Source organism: Phyllobates terribilis, unplaced genomic scaffold (assembly GCF_046119375.1).
Source record: "Phyllobates terribilis strain yellow unplaced genomic scaffold, ASM4611937v1 Scaffold_1__5_contigs__length_1240528914, whole genome shotgun sequence".
In the NCBI taxonomy this organism is placed as follows: domain Eukaryota; kingdom Metazoa; phylum Chordata; class Amphibia; order Anura; family Dendrobatidae; genus Phyllobates; species Phyllobates terribilis.
In genome coordinates this window covers 294,376,796-294,398,724 of record NW_027362761.1, presented here as the reverse complement: position 1 = coordinate 294,398,724, position 21,929 = coordinate 294,376,796, and the positions used below count along the sequence as shown (strand labels likewise).

At 41.4% G+C, this 21,929-nt stretch overlaps 1 protein-coding gene across 3 annotated transcripts in view; it reads left to right on the top strand.

Moving 5' to 3' along the window:
* TTC28 (tetratricopeptide repeat domain 28) overlaps positions 1-21,929 on the top strand; it is an 824,287-nt gene that overhangs the window by 757,595 nt on the left and 44,763 nt on the right. For all 3 annotated transcript variants that reach the window (XM_073673179.1, XM_073673184.1, XM_073673189.1), the window contains 2 exons: positions 15,311-15,490; positions 17,239-17,959. In XM_073673179.1, coding sequence (XP_073529280.1) covers positions 15,311-15,490; positions 17,239-17,959 — 901 coding nt within the window. The remainder of the gene's footprint in view (positions 1-15,310; positions 15,491-17,238; positions 17,960-21,929) is intronic.

The window sequence follows — 21,929 nt, the reverse complement described above, 5'->3', positions numbered from 1 at the left end:
AATATATGCTCCAAAAGTGAAAGATAACTGTTAGAAGCATGGTATTCCTTGTGGTCTTTATAGCTCTCATATACGAATACGGGGGCTTGTAATGCCTCCACTCCATCTATTGTATGTCCATGCTTCAGAGTGGACAAAGCAGTCATCTTCCACCATCTCAATAAACATGTATGGTTGTGTAATTTCAGTGCGGGATCAGGCTGAAAATAAAAATTGATGTGGATGTTGCATTAAACGAAGCCTTTCAGATTGAAAGTGCTATATAATTTATGGGCAGTATGTTATAGACCTGGAGAAGCTGAGCACAACAATATAGAAACTTAGGAGTCAAGTGGGTAGTCCTTCTTAGTTTGTATGCAGATCCCCATGTTTGCGTGGTTTTCCCCGAGTTCTCCGGTTTCCTCCCACACTCCAAAGACATACTGATAGGGAATGTAGATTGTGAGCCCCAATGGGGACAGTGCCGATAATATCTGTAAATTGTCTGAATTGTAATGCGCTGCAGAATATGTTGGTGCTATATAAATAAAAAGATTATTATTATTATATATATGCCAGTCACTCCTAGGACCACCCACTGGACTCTTAAGCTCAGACTGATCAAACATAAAACTTATAGTGAATCTCAAGGTATATATGAACATGACCACCCTGAACCTATCATTAGTGCCGTTTGGTTTTCCATCTGCCGCAGGTCATCAGGTTAACCCTCTCAACCCTTCTGCTTTATGAGTTCCTGAAGGGGCACAGATATTTTGGTTCCTATAGATTTCACAATAAAAAGCAGAGAGCGGTTATATACAGCACAGCATTGTACGGATTTAGAGCTCAGCTGGTTGTTCTAATGCGTCCTTGGTTAGATTCTTGTATTGATTGCGATGTAGGAAAAGAAAAGACCCCAGTGTACAACATTTAACATTTATGTTTCACATGGGGGAGAGAACAGATTGCTTCTTACATCCAATATTTGTAATATCAGCGCGGATCAATAACCCTCCGTGATTCAAGGAGTCGCTGAAGATATAAATTGTCGAAAAATCTTCTGGCCAATATCTGACACACGGCACTATTGTACATGTGTAGCCTCACTTAGCAGGCTTAGAAGACACATTCTACATCCATAAGCTTTCCGCTTATACCTAGGTGTCATTATCACCTCTGTGTGAAGGTACCATAGGTGCACATGGCAGTTTCTTGTCTGGACCGCATTATAGGAAGTGCGTGAATTATTGTTTTGGCTATATAGAAATTATAGCGCGCATGAGATCATGTTAAATTCGTGCAGCTTTACCTTCTAGCCACATATGTTTATGGCACGGTTACGTTACCATATGCTTCAGAGCAGAAAGCTTTTAAAGAACCTTTCAGATTTATGAGGAAGCATTTGAAGTTGTATAATATTATGTTGGAATTAGTTCTCTATTCTCGATACTAAAGCCAGTACTCAGAGGAGTGATCCGGAGCACTTTATGGAAGAATACACCTTATTTCATTTCACCCTGCTTTATGACATGATTGAAAGTGATTTAGTAGGTCGGTAGCATTAAAGGTGAGTCTTATTACTGAATAGCGGACATTTTGGCAAGTGAAGTCTCCCGCCTTAATATGTCTCCTTTCAGATCCTCTGTAGAATAGAGTATGACATTTTTTTTATGAGTAAAAACCTTTTGTAATATGATTCGGTTTTCCCTTTATGTATTTGTAATCTCGTGACAGTTCATTTATGCCTGAAAGCTCAAACTCTAAATTGACAATCAATGTACTGTATTTTTTGGGCTGTATTTTTTAGGCAGTGTAAACTAAGTCTTAAAATACTCCAAATATATCACAGTGGTTCATGCTGGAAGATAAACTTTGTGTGTCTTTTGACTGTTTAGTGTAATTTTATACTATAATGGACTTGGTATGTGCCAAATTTTTGTGTATTTTTGGTGCACAAAGTCACAACATAAGACATCCAATGAAATCACGCCCATTGGGGGAACAAAGGGCAGAAAGTGTCTAAAACACAAATGTGGTGCAAGGCAAATGAGACAATTTATTGCCATAAATTACACTAGCACTCTGGTTCATTCAGCTCAGTAAATCTTCCCCACTGCATGTGGTTTTTGCAGAATCCACATGTGTTGGAAATGTGTTATTACGGTAAGTCTGGTTTCACACGTCCATGGAACATGGGCCATGCTCTGATAGCAATACCGGCCCAGCCACGGGGCCTCTTGACCTGAGCTCATTGGCACATAGGCAGATATGAAGCAGTTATGTTAGGTCTGTAAACCTGACAGTCTGGCAATGTTTTAGCAAGCCAAGCACAGTCTGTGTTTCACGGGCGTGTGAAACTGACCTAAATCAGAGCTCTCTGTTAGGTCATATGGATGTCATAGATAGGAATACTTGGCAGCCAACCTCCTCTAAGAGTGAGAACAGAGAGCCATGGAGAATATGTTTATTTAAATGGTGCACATCCATATAAAATATTTGCAGCCTCCTATAGGTTGAATATTTGCGACACATCCATTACGAGCCTTTGTATATAGCCCGTTACCGTTCATACAGGCACCATATTGGTCCTAAAATGGCAATTAAAGACTGATATTCTTGGTATTTATTGAAGATAAACGTTAACCTTTTCTGATATTGTAACTCTTTTTGTCTTTTTTTTCATCAATTGCGTAATTTTGCCTGTGTTACAATTGACGTACTTTCCCTGTGGTGTCTTTAATGTAGTGAAGATGATAAAAAATACTTCTTCCTTTAATATTTAGATCATCTACTTAGCTAAAAGATGAAAAAAGCATGTAATTGTTAAAATATTAAGCAATGACATGAAACTGAAGATGTTAAACACGCCAACACTTTCATTTGTGTCCCGATATCATCAGAGAGCGGCGTTAAAGTTACCTAAAATGTAATTGTTAACCGCGTTAATCCACAAACACTGAACATTGGATGTACCCCTGGCATCATACCAGTATTTGATTTAATGTTTGCCTTAGGTGATAACTACACTATGGTTCCTCAAAGCACTGTGTCCTTTGCTGTCATAAGTGAAGCAACACTTTCACTGACTGCATCTTTAAGAAGCACACAGCATCCAACATGAAACATCATGAAAAATTAAATCAAATCCCACTTCACCCCTCAAGGATAAAAAGCTTCATTTGTAAAGCTTCCAACATCCAAACAAGAAAAAATATACATTTGTGTCTGTAGGATATAAGCTGTAAAATAATTTATGTCTCTTGTGGTTATGGAGGAAACAAATAAAAAGAAATGAAGACAATGCAAGTCAAGGATTCTCCATAATTCTCACAATAAACCTCGCTATGGAAGCAGGGACTGCTCTCCAGGCTCTGGCTGAGTCCATCTGAATGTAGCTTATTGCCAAACAGTAATTTCTTTAATTTTCCAAATCTGTTGAGCTGGTCATTTCATTTTTAGTTTTAGATATAAACAGATTGTGTTTAACGTCTTCAAAGGCACAGAAATGCAGCGCCGGCAAACTGCGATATTCTACTGATAGACGTAAGGCTTCCCTGGATGTAGCTGAGGTCTCAGGATCAAGTAATGTCTTGAGCTTTAGAGCAAAGTGAGAAATGTCAGCTGGCTGTTAGAAGAAGAAGCAATAATAATGTACTAGACATGCAGCATAGGAGTAATGAAAGCCGCACTGGTTGCCCTATACACATCGATAAATTGTTTCTGTGTAAGGTCATGTCACATCTGTGATGCATAGTTAGCATATACAGTACGTATGGGCCTTACAGGGAATCTAATCAACAAATGTTTGTTTTATAAAAAACAACAACACAGAAATCTTGCAAGTTTTATTTACTCTGGTCTTTCGGTACAGAAGACTTTTCAGAAGTCTCATTATCATCACAGACGGGATAGGATTAAAATGAAAGGTGACCTCTCTATAGACAGTAGATAACACAGGACCCACCATTCAGAAAGCTGATATCACAGTTCACCTTCTTCCGCTTCCTTTGCCATTTTGAGATCATAATTTAGATTAGGAGTTCAGAAGGGTTTCTATACTAAAGATAAGGCCTTAGACCAGGGGTCTCAAACACGCGGCCCGCAGGCCGCATGCGGCCCCTGAGGCTGCTTTATGCGGCCCGCAGGCACAGACCCCTTGACGACCCCGACCTGGTCCAGGAGGAGCCGCCGACAGCAGCGCTGAATTGCCACACAGAGACTGTTTCCCTGCACTGCATTTCCAATGCCAGCCGCTGGCCAATCAGAGGCCAGCAGCTGATATCTGCGTGTCGGCGCAGCGAGTATGACGTCATTGCCATATGCAGCTATCAGCTGCTGGCCTCTGATTGGCCGGCGGCTGGCATTGGAAATGCAGTGCTGGGAGACAGTCTCTGTGCGGCAATGCAGCGCTGCTGTCGGCGGCTCCTCCTGGACCAGGTCGGGATCGTCAAGGGGTCTGACTCTGTGGTGCCTGCGGGCCACATCTGCAGGAAGGACGCCGAGGGAACGGAGGACAGGTGAGAATCATCTTTTTTTTTTTCTATTTTATGTGTGTAAAGAACAGGGGGCACATAGCCACAAGAGGGGACCTGAATGGGGCACAGAGCCACAAGAGGGGACCTGGATGGGACACATAGCCACAAGAGGGGACCTGGATGGGGCACAGAGCCACAAGATGGGGACCTGGATGGGGCACATAGCCACAGGATGGGGACCTGGATGGGGCACATAGCCACAGGATGGGGACCTGGATGGGGCACATAGCCACAAGAGGGGACCTGGATGGGGCACATAGCCACAGGATGGGGACCTGGATGGGGCACATAGCCACAGGATGGGGACCTGGATGGGGCACATAGCCACAAGAGGGGACCTGGATGGGGCACAGAGCCACAGGATGGGGACCTGGATGGGGCACATAGCCACAGGATGGGGACCTGGATGGGGCACATAGCCACAGGATGGGGACCTGGATGGGGCACATAGCCACAGGATGGGGACCTGGATGGGGCACATAGCCACAAGAGGGGACCTGGATGGGGCACAGAGCCACAGGATGGGGACCTGGATGGGGCACAGAGCCACAGGATGGGGACCTGGATGGGGCACATAGCCACAGGATGGGGACCTGGATGGGGCACATAGCCACAAGATGGGGACCTGGATGGGGCACATAGCCACAGGATGGGGACCTGGATGGGGCACATAGCCACAAGATGGGGACCTGGATGGGGCACATAACCACAGGATGGGGACCTGGATGGGGCACGTAGCCACAAGATGGGGACCTGGATGGGGCACATAGCCACAGGATGGGGACCTGGATGGGGCACATAGCCACAGGATGGGGACCTGCATGGGGCACATAGCCACAGCATGGGGACCTGCATGGGGCACATAACCACAAGATGGAGACCTGGATGGGGCACATAGCCACAGGATGGGGACCTGGATGGGGCACATAGCCACAGCATGGGGACCTGGATGGGGCACATAGCCACAAGATGGGGACCTGGATGGGGCACATAGCCACAGGATGGGGACCTGGATGGGGCACATAGCCACAGGATGGGGACCTGGATGGGGCACATAGCCACAGGATGGGGACCTGGATGGGGCACATAGCCACAGGATGGGGACCTGGATGGGGCACATAGCCACAGGATGGGGACCTGGATGGGGCACATAGCCACAGGATGGGGACCTGGATGGGGCACATAGCCACAAGATGGGGACCTGGATGGGGCACATAGCCACAGGATGGGGACCTGGATGGGGCACATAGCCACAAGATGGGGACCTGGATGGGGCACATAGCCACAGGATGGGGACCTGGATGGGGCACATAGCCACAGGATGGGGACCTGGATGGGGCACATAGCCACAAGATGGGGACCTGGATGGGGCACATTACTACAAGATGTTTGCCATTATTACTATATGATGCTAATTGTAAGACAATATTACTGAATGTGGCCAATTGGGGGAAACAAAATTGTAAAAATCAAAAAAATAAAAATAAAGCATGAAAAAATATTGGGCACTAAAAATGCTGTTTTATATGTAAACTAAAGTAAACACAAAAAAGTGCACGTTTATTATCGCCACATCCATAACGACCCAAGCTATAAAAAAATAAACCCGGAAAAAATGTTCAAAAGGTGTATACAAAAAAAAATGGTATCACTAAAAATGTCACATTGAACAAAGAATGCGGCCCCCCAAATTCAAATTTTTTCCATGTGCGGCCCATATACCCAGCCGAGTTTGAGACCCCTGCCTTAGACAGTCTTCTGCTGCCAATGTTCTTGTCAGAGTCCTAATTTATAGGCCAGTGTGAAAATTCTAAAACAAAAAATATTTTTTTATTCAACTAGGTCATTAGGTCATGATGATATCAAAACTTAAAAAAAAAAGTTTGTAATCATTTAATTACCTTTTGACATACAGTATGTTTGGCCATTATAGGTTGGAATTCCACAGCCCCAGCTGTATGGAAACGCAAATCTGAATATTACTTTTAACATAACTCTGTGCAGAAAAACAAGTTCATCACATCGCATACTACTTTTTTATTGCTGTCAATGGCAGAGAGTAGGTACGTTGTGGCAGTGCCAATGTGAAAAAAAAGTCTATATGAATGTGGTCCAGTGTTGCCAGCATGACTTTTTATTTTTTTCTGGACAGCTTATTAAAAAAATCACAGACCAGCAATATTTTTTATGGACACATTGGACAAAGCAAAAAAGTGCCCTATTTTTACCGACTGTCCTGTAATTTCTGGATGGTTGGCAACCCTGTTGTGGTCCAACACGTGCAGGAACCTGCATGCTGGTACAAGGAGCCTCTACTAGCTTCGTACTATGGAGTAACAGGGATTCTGTATGATGATAATGGTTCCCCATTAGGCACTGCTTGTCATAAATATGGCCTAATGGTGGAGTATGGCACTTTTCGCATTCAATGCCCAATAGTAAAACTCTTTAATTTAATAAATAAGTATTCAGAGGTACCTTCGGGTCTTGTAGTAGCCTATGAGTTCCCCATTCCCAACTTGGAAGCTGTATGAAGTCGTATTACGGCCATGTATAAAAAGCCATGAGGGGCCCCCATACATCTTTTATGAAAGTCTTGCAATTCTTCCTCGTGAATGAGGAATTCCCAGTAAGTGCAGCTCATAAGCTCTCGTTGTTTAAGTCCATGGCAAATTTTTTTGCAATGATTACGGACATAGCTCTGAAACGCAACTTTTAACTTTTGTATGATTTTTTCCGAGTTGTATTACTAAACTACAATAAAGAAGATGCATTTTAGCAAAGCACGAGTTCACTGCTGGATCTTATCTCTTCTTTTATTAAAGTCATGAGAACTCGGGGACCCTGTAATGTGTATGGTGTCCTCTTTCTGCCCCCTTAAAGATGATGTTAGAGGACAGAAGAATCCATTTTTTGCGTAGGAGATACCTTATTTTTCGGACTATAGAACGCACCAGACCACAAAACGCACCCCAAACTTTGGGGTGGAAAACAATTATTTTTTATAAGATGGGGGTCCGTCTTATAGTCCGAATAGGTATCTTACCTAGGGGGCAGTGGTGCGGGGGTCACAGGAGGTATAGTCCCTCAGGAAGCCAGTGGTGGCAGAAGTGAAGAAGGGGGTGCCCCAGCTCCCAGGTAAGCTATGATCGGACCATAAGACGCACCCCTATTTTCCTCTTAAATTTGGGGGGAATACGGTGCGCCTAATGGTCCGAAAAATACAGTAAGCTTCTGCCAGAGGTATCTGATGGTTTACTTCACTCTTCACATTGAAAACATGCCTACTCATCAGACAAGCAAGCATGTGTGTTGGGGAATTGTGTGTGGTGGACAGTTATGTAATTGGTATGGGCATCTTTAGTCCTTGGCGAATGACTCATAGATTTTCTCTTGTAATGTAATCCCCGTGTCAGGTACTGCACCACATGAGACATCTTAGGCTTTTCTTTTGAAAAGTCAGTACAATTCTTGTATTGACTGCTTAGTAGTTGGTGCATGGAATATAATAACCAGCAAACTTTCAATGCTAGAGGCAACTGTCAGAAGGAAAACCGATATGTAGAGGTTTAGTTTCTTTATGATGGTTAAGATTAATGTTTCAATTTATTTTTGCCAAGAAATAACCTTATTTTCGGAAAAGCAGTGCAGACATTGCTTTATAGGAATCCATGGGAATGTTCATGAATATGCATGATGATGGGCGGTATATTAACTGCACTAAATGTTGCCAGAGGATGGCCGGGCATTAGTTGTCATTGCTTGTGGTGTGAGGGATCTATAGATAAGGGAAAGAATTATCAGCCATAGTATGGGACGTGACCTTAATAGCCTCATTATAGTAATCATAAATATATGTCTAGTGTTTCACTTTAAATGGGTTATCTGGGACTATTTGATTTTTAATCTATGGGCCTGAGAACTAACAGGCAGGTAATAACTTCTTCTAAGACATTTTGGTCAAGGTTGTCTTTCTAATAAAAGTCTAATAAGTACGTTTTATGAAAACATGTCTCCTGAATATTACTACCTTAGAGCACTCTTTTGTAAATTATTCCCATGGGTAGGAAAATTTGAGCACAGAACGGCTGGTATTTAACAGGAATCCAATGACAGATCTAAGACGAAAATTTCACACACTTCAGTCAGCAGAATCGTCTCAGTAGGAATTAATTAGTTGTTGAATAATTCACAAGGACGGTGTAGGATGCATTCAACTTTCCATCATTACATGTTTAGAGAAAATTAGAAAAAATAAAAGTTCATTGGTTATATTAAATTAACCTAGTCATTGAAGTAACTGACATGAAAGCTTCTTAAAAAAGTCACTGTGACTATATTAGTAAAGATAGTGCTGTTGTTGACGTGACTTCAATGCAGCAGACTGTAAACAATTACTGGTGAGGTATCGGTGGACCGGGAAAGGGTGGGTACCAGGTGTTTCTATTATTTTTAACACAGGCACACGACGATGCTAAACCAAATATTGAAAGAGAAAAACCCCTTTAACCTGGTCCCATATGTGCATAACCACTCACCTTCTTCATCTAAGCTATACCGGAGATACGTCATAGTCGCATGATGCAACACAAATAGCGTTAGCTATGGCCAGACTGGCAAAATGAGTGAAATTGGGTGTGTTGGTCGTTGACAATTATTGTCTGATTTACAAGGAAAATTCTGACAATGCTAAATCATTTGGGTATTTCTAAACTGATATCACCAATTAGTGTAGAATCTTAATTATTATTTTATGTTGGTGCAACATATATTCTACGTAGCCAAAATGTATTAACGTGCGAGCACCTGACACCCGTGCAAACTTGGTTCATGTCAAGCAGCATGTCACCTATTGCTGTAAGTAGGGAACAGAGCGATAAGCACTTTTTTCTCAGAGTGGGGCATATTTATTTTTCAATTTTTTTTTTTTACATTTTATTTGTATTTTTACATTGTAATATTTTTTAATATTTCATTTTTTTTATTCTGGGGGCACAGATTAGCTCAGGGAGATCTTGGAATTCATGGTAGATTAATTTTATAGTTAATAAATGTAAAGTAATACACCTAGGCCGCAGTAATCGTATTGCTTCATATACCTGAAATGTAAATATTCTAGGGACTACAGAACAAGAGAAAGAGTTGGGTATTCTGGTTATCAGAAAGCTAAGCAGCAGTACTCAATGTCAGGTAGCAGGTGCAAAAGCAACAAGATTTTAGACTATATAGAATAGAAATAAATTCCTGTGACCCCAATGTATTATATCTCCTCTAAAAATCACTTGTAAGAAACATCTTGGCTATGGGATTCAGTTATGGACTCCACATTCTGAAAAGTACATTGAAAAACTAGAGAGTGTACAGCACGAACCACAGCCCCCAAGACACTGATCAGAGAGGTGACTGTTTTCCTTTACAATAAATCTCCTGTGAAAGAAGGGCCCACAGGTTCTCAATAGAGTTTAGGTCAGGTGAGGAAGAGGCCCTGCCATTATGTTTTCATCTTTAAGACCTTTACTGCTAGCCAAGCCGTGGACTTCGATGTATGCAATGGGGCATTGTCCTGCATACAAATCATTGATTTCTTGAAAGATGCAGACTTTTTCCTGCATCCATGGCTTGAAGAATGTGTCTTCTAAAAACTGGCGGTAGGTTTGGGAGTTGATTTTAGTCCATCTTCAATCCGAAAAGGTCCAACAATCTCAGCTCTAATAATAGTACCCCACCTCCACTTTGCTGGCATCTGAGCCGTAGTCAAGGTCTGTGCCATTACTGATCTAGCTACGGGCACACCCATCTGGTTCGTAAGGAAGAGGCTCTCATCTCATCAGTCCATAAATCTTTAAAATACCTTCAGGTATTTCTTGGTCCGGTCTTGCCGTTTCAATTTCTGTGTCTTGTTTAGTGATGATCGGGTTTCAGCCTCCCTTACCTCTGCCATGTCTCTGAGCACTGAACACCTTGTACTTCTGGACAGTCCATGGAGGTTGCAGTTCTGGAATATGACTGCACTGGAGGAAAATGGATTCCTGGTCGCTTCACATTTTATTCTTCTCAAATCTTTAGCAGTTAATGTGTGACCTGTTTTTTTCTCAACACGTTTTTCTAACCCTGTTGACTTTTCACAACAAAACTTTTGATTGTTCTGTGATGATGCCCAGTAGCTTAGCAGTTTCAAGAATGCTGTATCTCTCTCTAAGACTTTTAACAATTTCTGAGGTTTAAGAGTCTGTTAAATCTTTTTTGATCCATCTTGCTGAAGAAAACAAGCTGCCTAAGAGTTCTGCAAATCCTGATCAATACACTTCACCTGATCTGCTTCAACCAATAAGCATTCAAGTTTACACAGCTTGAAGTTGGAAAATATGCCTAAAAATTATGATATGGTCAAGATACTCACTTGCCTGCAGACAGTGTAGATTATTGAATGGATATTGTTGATATGATGGAGAAAGGTTGAACTTTGTGGACCTTTGTCTTTTCTTAACCTGAATATGTAGATGTGTCACTTTTGTTTGGTGGTAGGTTTACCTGCTAAGGAACTCCCTGTCAAATGTTGTTTCCCTTGCCTGCCTTGGTTATTAGTTAAGCCAGTAAACTTTCTTGCATAAAGTACACCACAGCTCGTCATGAATTAGACAAGCTTTGGGGTTACATCTCGTTCCGCCCTCATCCTGCCCCAGCACTGGCCGTGTTGGTGGAGCTGGGCAAAACTCTAAATTCCAAAAATCGCCACATTTTTGCGCAACCTCGAGTTGTGTAAAAAATTTTACATCTTACCAAAGTGTTTTATGCCAAATTTCTGCTGGACACACTATTATGAATCAGGGCCAAAGAGTTTTATTTGCAGCTAGAAAATAAGAGGGCCTCACATAGCACACAAAACAAGTTAATACCTTACAAATTGTGTGGTTTCTAGCTCAAGTCACTGATTATGTTTTTCATTTTCCTTCTTAATAAAAATGAATGAAGGAAGAAAGAACACCCTGCTCTGGCCTGCTGAACCTCTTACCTAGAAGGACTTGCTGAAGTGTAGAGTTAAGATGGCACATCATAGCGGAGTTATAATGCCGGTTACTGTATATTACACATTGCGTTTAATGATATGCATGTTTCTCCCCTCAGCTCACTTCTGTACGATATTACTACTATAAATCTATTCCTGTTTCCATGAATATCTGCATATTCCTCTCATATGAACACACAAGTGTTACTTGATTTCCCTTCGCTCATTAATATTAATGTATTTGTAGGGTCTTCATTTTAGGGATTTTATTTTATTTAATGACTGTAAATGGAAGGGAAATGCAAATGTTCTTTGTTATTTCATTTGCGCAGCTCTTGCATGCATCTTCCATAAACCATAATACCAAACCTCAGGGGTTTCTTCTAAATTGGAACTGTGGTTAGGCACTTGTCACTATGACTTACAGTAGCTGCTAAAAGTTACCTGGAGCTAATGCTTTGAGAGCACTAAGTCAAACGTAATATAGAAGGAAAATATTTCTGGAGAACACTTCCCAGTAGTGGGAAGATACTTCTTGTCAGCTCCTACTGTGCAGGGAAAGGAAAGATTGAGCAAATGCTGGTAAATTTTGCTTTAGAGAATGTGAGCAAGTTCACCATGGGCTTTGGTCTATGGATGCCTCCCTCAAGGAATCATTGGTTTTTGTAAACAATTTGTCAGAATGAAGTGAAGAGGTTTCTCATGAAGCCTCCTGAGGCAGCTTAATGTCAGCATGGCTGACCCTAAATCTCTGTTTCTAGCACATACATTGACGTGAGCTTGGGATGCAAAATGAGCACAAGTAGGAGATTCCAGTAAATTATGTACAATTCTGGGGAAAGCATCAGTACCGCACTCAATATGATGTGTGAGACTATCATGCCGTGCTTATGTATCACTATGTATGCCGGGGAACCTCAGCCTGCAATTTCTATACAATATTCATCACAATTCTGCACACGTAAAGGAGATTGCTGGCAATTCAAACATGGATTTATATATCTGATTCTGCAAATATGTGTACGGTATATATTTTTGCATATATATGCAATCCCAAGTAGGGTAAATGTCCTATATGCATTGTATAGATACAAAAAACAAAAATTGAATGGAATAAATCTTTATTAGTGGCATTAATAATTAAAAAAGGGGAAAGGGTAAGTAAATATCCAACATGAAAGTCACAGATATGCAAAGTGGGTGAGCCATAGAGGGAGAAGACTACCCTAAAAAATGGAGACAAAAAAAAATAAACAAGCAAAAATTGTGTGCTTGATGCCTGTCAAAGGTAAGTATAGAGTATGTAAGAAGATGGTAAATTACAGAGTATGGATGGTAGGCATACAAAAAGGTGCAGTCACAGGGTAAATAGGCACATAAATGATCACACAGCACATGGTATAAAAAATGCAATTTAAGGTGCCAACACTATTAAAGCCCCAAAGAATAAAAATATATATGTAAGGTGCGGTAGTACAAGTAGTAATCAGGACACATAATCAACAGATCATATTAGGGCTCACCTACCAACGACCCGACATGCTTTTCACTGATGCTTCATCAGGGATGGTTGGTGGAGCAATGGTACCAGGTATGTCACAAATGTAATAACACAGATATTGAATAATACTAATAGGAAGATAACCTACAATGGAGGCTGAAGCACAGGGCAGAAAAATGGAAATGGTGACCGGTCACATGACAGGATTAAAGAGACAACTTCACAGAACCAAAAGGCTGAATGTGCATGCGTAACTGAGAACCAAAAAAATCAGCCCATCGCAGTGGTCAAGTGACCATCGCGTAGGTAGGAGACGAGGGATTTTTAACTCTGCCGGGACGGAAAGAGATGCATTGGAGATAAAACAAGAAAGGGAAGGAAAATGAGGGGAAAATGAGAAAGGAGAGAAGGAGAAGATAGATATTAAAAATAGAAGATGAAAAGTCGAAAAATAGTAAAAAAATCTGAAGATCTGGTGGTGTGAATATTGGAAGACGGTGGAAAAAGAGGAATAAAGAGAAAGAAAAAAGAGAAGGAGGATAGAGGAAAATTAAAAAACATTTTATTATTGAAGATGGTTGGACTATACTCTACATGCGTTTTGTGTTCCTCCGTTTCCTGATCTTTTGTAAGCGTGTGTGCAGATCTGTCACTACTCTTGCTTGAGTTGCTGATTTGTGTGTTCCTCTATAATGTCGGATGTTGTTTGTACATGTACTCTCTGAACTGTGCGCTGCTGCGGAATATTAATATCATGAGAACTTATTAACTTTATGCAGATGTACACGTGTTCATAGCCCCCGTGCTGTAAAGATGTCAATGAAATTCCTTAGTGAAATAATGTCTTCCAATTGTTCTATTACATTCTTCCTCTTCTACCCTCTTATGCTGAATAGCCTTACGTCAGCCATATCTAAACTCTTGTTCCTAAATGCCAATCCCATTGATTACAGAACCAACACTTCCTTCCTAGTTGAAGAAATATAAAGAAATATAATGAACTCCTCAATGTAAATTCCTTTACCTACAAATTAAGTATCGTGCCCAGCCTATTTTCCAGGGATACCAGGTCGCCATTCCTACCACTTTTGAGCATTTAGTTAGACACGGCACTTCTATGAAAAGTCTCATAACAGGCATAAGAACATCGAGCCATGAAACATACCGCCGATTAGCCGACAAATGAACAAAATGCTTATTCATCAGCAGATTGGATCATTTACCCCAGCATGAAAATCATTATAGTCAGCAGCGCATCGTCATGTGTAAATGGGGTGCACTGCTGATAATATGTATGCAGTACTCAGACAAAACAATCATATTAGCAATTATTCCTTCCTCGTACTTAGTATTGGCCTGAGTGAACGAGCCATTAAACAAGAGCTGAACCACTTGTATATAGTGGATAAGCTTTCACTTACGAGCTGAAATATGCACCTCTAAATCCAACTTTAGCCCTATTAGTGATTGTCCCTTGTCCTATCTCCTGGTGCATGGTATAATGCGCTTATGGTCAAGTTTCTAAAGCCTTCCCCCATACACATTTGACTGCCGGCCATACGCCCCAGTATTGTTAGGTTCAGACTAATGTGTATGGGAGCTCCGAACAATTTATTGTCAGGGGAAATATTGATCCGGGATGTCTGATTTCGGACTGCCGAAGGTATCATCTCCAGGAGATAAGCTGACTTATCTGGTGGCTGCTCTCATGGAGAACCTAGACAAGCTCTCCTGTGTATGGGAGAACGGGCCGAGATGACTGTCGGCTGAAACGGTTAAATCATCGTTCGGCCAACAAGTATCTAATGTGTATTGCGCGCCTAACACATGCTCACTATCTGATGGAATAAATCTTGTTTTGTTTTCTTCTGGAAATGTAGAAACACAAGACTAAATCAAATTATTAACTTCTAATGTTGATCGTTTCTATGCTGAAAGTTATTTCTGTTTTGTTCTTTTCCTGAAATATAATTCACAAGAATTTGTCATTCCTTCTTTGCCAATTTTTAACGAGACAAAACGTATTTTCTCCTGTCGACATATTTTGTTGTAATGTATACTCAATCCTAATGACAAATGTGAAATTAAACTAAAAAAATCCTTAGTTAAATCAAAGGCAATTTTTTTTTTTTTTAAATAACTGCAATGTTAACGTTTTGTCCTTTTGCAACCACTTTACTAAGGTGCCAAGGTCAAACTTCTATGGTAATTAAGAAGTATCTATATGTGATTACACGACGGAGCATCTGCTGGAGTAATAGGATGTTTTATATTTTATCTCTATAGGGACTTATGCATTCCAGCGGGCCTGTGGGGAGACACCGACAGCTGGTGATGGTATTAGAGGGAGAACTGTACCTTATTCCATTTGCTCTCTTAAAAGGGAGCTCATCCAATGAGTATCTTTATGAACGCTTCAGTCTGATTGCTGTTCCCTCAATCCGATCTCTGAACATAAATTCGAAGGTAAGCTCACAATAAATTGCAGATCCATGATTAATACTTTCTTCCTGTCCGTGGATGGAACCAGATGGCAACAGGATCCTGGTATTGTTTGGTGTATTTTCCTAACATCTGAACACTTTCTCACTTGCCTTTAGCTTTGTGTATCAATCATCATCTTAACTGCAGCAGATGAGTGTTCTTATTATGATGGAGACAGTGACCTGTTTCATTATTTAATTACATTACCCCAGGAAGGTCTGCATGTGAAAGAAGCAAGTTCTGATGCGAAGATAAGGCTAAGTTCACATTTGTACAGTTCATTTCACTGGCCATACACATCTGAATGATAAAAAACTGTGTTCAGACGTATATGGCAGCATATGCATGAATTAAAAAGGGCAAAACATAGATAAAAGAGTGTTCTTTTGACTGTTTTGTCTGGTTTAAGTTGCATTGCGTATTTTTGACCACATTTTTTTTGTTTGCAAAAATAAAAATATAAAAGACAGATAGGTTTTTACATCCTTATTCTCAATGGGAGACGTATTGAAACATATTGCAGTGTGTTTAAGTACATCTAAAATGTTTTCCTGTCTTTACTAGTAAAGCTAGTTGAGAAAAGAATAAAAAAATATCTTTTTCTTTTGAAAAAAGTATATAGACATAGATGGATGTATTACATACGTTCTACACATACACTGAAATTCAGACATAGGTCGACTCATGGTGCACGCTTGCATACATTTTTTACGTATACGTAGAATGCATATATCATACATCCACAGATGTACAAACATGAACTGTAAATTAAAGACTGAGGTAAAAGAGAAGCAGTGATCAAACAATGTACAGCCATAATGGGTTTAAAGGGGTTTTCTGGTCTTAGGCCATGTTCATTATTTGGTCAGTATTTTGCATCAGTATTGTAAGCCAGAACCAGGAGTGGGTGATAAATCCAGAAGTGGTGACGGGTTTCTATTATACTTTTCCTCTGATTGTTCCACTCCTGGTTTTGGCTTTCAAATACTGATATAAAATACTGACCAAATACTGAACGTGTGCACGTGGCCTTAATCTACAAGTCAGTGTGCTGTGAGGATTCTCTGGTGCCGGGAGCGGCAAACGCGTGACCGCCAGTATGTGATTTGCACACAAGCGCTCACGTGCCAACCAGAAGGGTGTGGCCTCACTCAGCGCAAGTGTATTGAGCGAAACTGGATACAGTCTAGTCGGAATGTGGCTGGAAGTATGCAAGTCGCATGACCGCCAGCTCCCAGCGCCGGCTCTGGAGAATCCTCACATTGTGCACTGTGCGCACTGTGAGGATTCACAAGTCTGAAGTCAAATAGAGTGACTTTTAGCTTAAGATCGTAAAACCCATTTAACGGTATATTGTCTAACATATCAGGAAAGAGGACACTATTATAAATTACTTTTTCAATCTATATTTGTTAATGTTAATGTTTGCTGTACTTCACGTCCTTTGAGTCAAAAACATGAGAGGATACAAGAAGAAGTATCAATCTGTACTTTATGCTTCTCTTTTTTTTTTAATCCATGCATAGCTCCAAAACTGCACTTGTGAATCCAGCCTGCCTCTGGTAAAATACACCATTTCTGTTCTTCTTTCTTGGCTGTTATGACAGGTGGGAATCTGAACTAAGGTAGACAAGCCTGAAAAGAGTATTTGAGAAGGAAAAAATGCTGGCTACATTACTTCAGCTGTTTTTTATTGTGTTTTTGACTCTCTTGGGATATATCTTTTACAGTCTCACTTGCGAAAGAATGCTCCGGTATACTCAAGTTCTACCTCGATGGCTGCTGTCATAGGAAACCCTAAACTTCCCCCATCAGTGATGGATCGATGGCTGTGGGGTCCAATGCCTTCAGCAGAAGAAGAGGCCTACATGGTGGCTGAATTGTTGGGATGTCAACCTCTTGTTGGCAGTTTAGCTACAAAAGACAAAGTGATGAGTGCACTCACTCAAGCGGAATGCGTTCACTTTGCTACCCACATCTCATGGAAACTGGCAGCGCTAATACTAACTCCCAACAGTGAGAACAGCTTGGGAACAAATAAAAGCACCTTTGGCAACACCTATACTATTCCAGAGTCGTTACAAATGCAGGACGATGCCAGTGATGTCGAGAGCATATCAGACTGTCCGCCTCTCCAAGAATTCCTGTTGACAGCTGCAGATGTCCTGGATCTTCGGCTTCCTGTTAAATTAGTAATTCTTGGATCTTACCAGGAATCCAGCAACAAAGTTACGGCAGATGGAGTTATTGGCTTAACGCGAGCCTTCCTGGCTGCTGGGGCCCAATGTGTCCTTGTATCTCTCTGGCCTGTGCCGGTCGCAGCTTCCAAAATGTTTGTTCATGCTTTTTACTCGTCACTTTTAAATGGAATGAAAGCGAGCGCTTCCCTCTCGGACGCAATGAAAACAGTGCAGAGCAGTAAGCAACACTCACATCCATCAAACTGGGCAGGTATGATAATTACTTTGTGTCTACACTGTACATCATTTTTAGTGGTTGCAGCTGCTATCCATGTCATTTGTAACTGTGCCTCACTACTTGACATTACATTTGCAGTATATCTTCAATTGTCATCACTTTTCTGAGTGTTGCTGTGGGAACTTTAACAGTTCACTATCTGCAACAAAATCTGATAATAATCTAACAAGTCGTTAGAGTCACTCAAGGAAAACTTTACTTGATTCTGATCAGCAATTTTCTTAAAGCCCAAAACTACCTAAAGGGGCTTTCCCGTTCTATAAAATTGATGGCCGGATGGGCCATTAATATTTGATTGTTGTAAGGCAATACTTTTATTTCCTGGCGGTACAGCTTAATCATATTAAAGTGAATGTAACTGCTGCAATACCAAGCACAGCAACTACTGAAAGCATGGCATTGTACTATATTGTCCAAACAATAAAACAATGAAAAGGACACAGAGCCCTTTCCAACACTTGATCAACAGGGTGCCAAGAGTCCACAGGGTCAGACTGTAGTCTAATGTGCATGGGTGTCTCAGACAATTTTTTGTCGGGGGAGATATTGATCCGGCATGTCAGATTTTGGACTGACGATCCTGTTCTCCTGGAGATAAGCTGCCACCAGACATATCTATTGGAGGCTCTCTTATAGAGAAGACAGGAGTGCTCGGCTGAACTAGTACTCCTGTGTATGGGAGAGCTGAACAAGATGGCTGCCGGCTAATTTAACCATTGTTGACTAGACAGACGTTTAATTAGTATGACAGGCTTAACTTCCACAGATCTCATATAGATGGCATCAGTGGCGTACCTAGAGTACGATGGGCCCTTGCTCTGCATGTTGGTCAGATGTATGGGCACTTGTAGTGTTCTAAAGCCTATAAGGACATGTTGCCCCCCCTTACTTGTTATGTAGTAATGTCCCCCATCCTGTACTAATGTCCCCCATCCTGGGCCTCTTCCAGGCATATATGTTCCCCATCCTGGGGTCATCCTGGTATATATGTCTCCCATCCTGGGCCCATCCTGGTAGGTATGTCCCATATCCTGGTAGATATGTCTCCCATCCTGGAATATATATCCCCCATCCTGGTATATATGTCTCCCATCCTGGGCCCATCCTGGTAGATATGTCCCCTATCCTGGTAGATATGTCTCCCATCCTGGAATATATATCCCCCATCCTGGTATATATGTCTCCCATACTGGGCCCATCCTGGTACACAGTACAGACCAAAAGTTTGGACACACCTTCTCATTTAAAGATTTGTCTGTCTTTTCATGACTATGAAAATTGTACATTCACACTGAAGGCATCAAAACTATGAATTAACACATGTGGAATTATATACTTAACAAAAAAGTGTGAAACAACTGAAAATATGTCTTATATTCTAGGTTCTTCAAAGTAGCCACCTTTTGCTTTGATGACTGCTTTGCACACTCTTGGCATTCTCTTGATGAGCTTCAAGAGGTAGTCACCGGAAATGGTTTTCACTTCACAGGTGTGCCCTGTCAGGTTTAATAAGTGGGATTTCTTGCCTTATAAATGGGGTTGGGACCATCAGTTGTGTTGTGCAGAAGTCTGGTGGATACACAGCTGATAGTCCTACTGAATAGACTGTTAGAATTTGTATTATGGCAAGAAAAAAGCAGCTAAGTAAAGAAAAATGAGTGGCCATCATTACTTTTAAGAAATGAAGGTCAGTCAGTGCGAAAAATTGGGAAAACTTTGAAAGTGTCCTCAAGTGACATAGTAACATAGTAACATAGTTTGTAAAGCCGAATAAAGACTTGCGTCCATCAAGTTCGACCTGTTAGTTCTGTAATTGCTAAAGTTGATCCAGAGGAGGGCAAAAACCCCAAATGATTTAGCCAATCTTCACCTGAGGAAAAATTCCCTCCCGACTCTGAAACCAGCAGTCAGAATAAATCCCTGTATCAACCTACTATTTTATTTTATTTTTAAGTATACGCTGAAATCTGCCTGGTATCTAGAAATGCATCCAGTCCCCGCTTGAACTGGTGTAGTGAATCCGACATTACCGTCTCCTCACTCAGTGAATTCCATATTCTCACTGCTCTTACCGTAAAGAACCCCTTCCTATGCTTGTGCTGGAACCTTTTCTCTTCCAGTCTTAGTGAATGCCCTCTTGTTACCGTAATATCCCTCCTTTTGAACAAATCCCGGGCAAGATCTCTATACTGTCCCCTAACATATTTGTACACATTTATTATGTCCCCCCTCAACCTTCTCTTTTCCAGGTTGAATAGTCCTAGTTTTGCCAACCTCTCTGGATATTGCAGTCCCTCCATTCCCTTTATTAATTTTGTTGCCCTCCTTTGTACCTTTTCAAGCTCATTTATATCCTTTCTATATATTGGGGCCCATAACTGAGCACAGTATTCCAAGTGTGGTCTGACCAGTGCTTTGTACAGTGGAAGAACAATGTTCTCATCCTTTGCATCTATACCTCTTCTGATACATCCCATTACCCTGTTTGCCCTTACAGCAGCGGCCTGACTTTGGGCACTCCAATTTAGTTTGCTATCAATCAAGATGCCCAAGTCCTTCTCCATCTCTGAATTCCCCAATGATTTCCCATTCAGTGAGTACTGGTGACTTCCATTTTTCCTTCCCATATGTATGACCTTACATTTCTCCTCATTAAACCTCATTTGCCATTTAATGCTCCACCTACCCAGCTTATCCAAATCCCTCTGTAGGTCTTGTTCAACCATATTGGTTTCCTCTTATTTCTGGCCCTTTTATTCCCATACGGTATATACCTCTCGCACTGAGTATTCAGAATTCTTTTGAAGGTTTCCCATTTACTATTCGTATTCCTTTGATTAAGAACTTTGTCCCAGTCAATAAGTTGAAGGTTTTCTATCAGCTGATCAAACTTCGCCCTCCTAAAGTTTAATGTTTTTGTTGTTCCCTTATTGATAACCCTACTGAAGGGCATTTTGAAGTCGATAGTATTATGATCGCTATTACCTAGGTGCCCCCCTATCTGTACCTCAGTTATTCTATCAGGCCTATTAGTCAATATTAAGTCCAACACGGCCTTCCCTCTCGTTGGTTCCTGCACTAGTTGGGAGAGATAATTATCCTTAATATTTGTCAAGAACCTTTTTCCTTTCTGAGATCTACAGGTTTCTGTTTCCCAGTCAATATCCGGGTAGTTGAAATCCCCCATTACAATCACTTCATTATGTTTTGCTACTTTGTCTATTTGTCCTAATAGCAGATTCTCATTCTCCTCTGTTATATTTGGTGGCTTATAGCAGACCCCCAGTAATATTTTATTATTATTTTTTGCCCCCTCTATCTCTACGCACATGGACTCGACCCCCTCTTCTCCCTCTCCTATATCTTCCCTTAGTCTGGGTTTTAGACATGACTTTACATATAAGCAGACTCCTCCGCCTTTCCCCTGTTTCCGGTCCCTTCTAAATAAACTATAATCTAATAAATTTACCGCCCAGTCGTAGCTATCGTCTAGCCAAGTCTCTGTTATACCTACGATGTCATACCTCTCCTCCGATATAAGCCCCCGCAGCTCATCCGCCTTATTGGTCAGGCTTCTTGCGTTGGTCAGCATGCAAGATAAAACTTTGGGGTTATTTAGCATCCTATTCTTCTCTAACGATCTAACTGTACTATCCCCACCCCCCTCTCCACCCTCATTATATTCTCTTCTCCTCTTCCCCCTTACTTGCCTCACATCCCACCTATCTCCTTGGTTCCCCCCCCCCCGTCTCTAGTTTAAAAACTCCTCCAACCTATTAGCCATCTTCTTCCCCAGCACCGCTGCACCCTCCCCATTGAGGTGCAGCCCGTCCCTACGGTAGAGCCTGTAGCCGACCGCGAAGTCGGCCCAGTTCTCCATGAACCCAAACCCTTCTGCCTTGCACCAACTCTTTAGCCACTTATTCACCTCCCTAACTTCCCG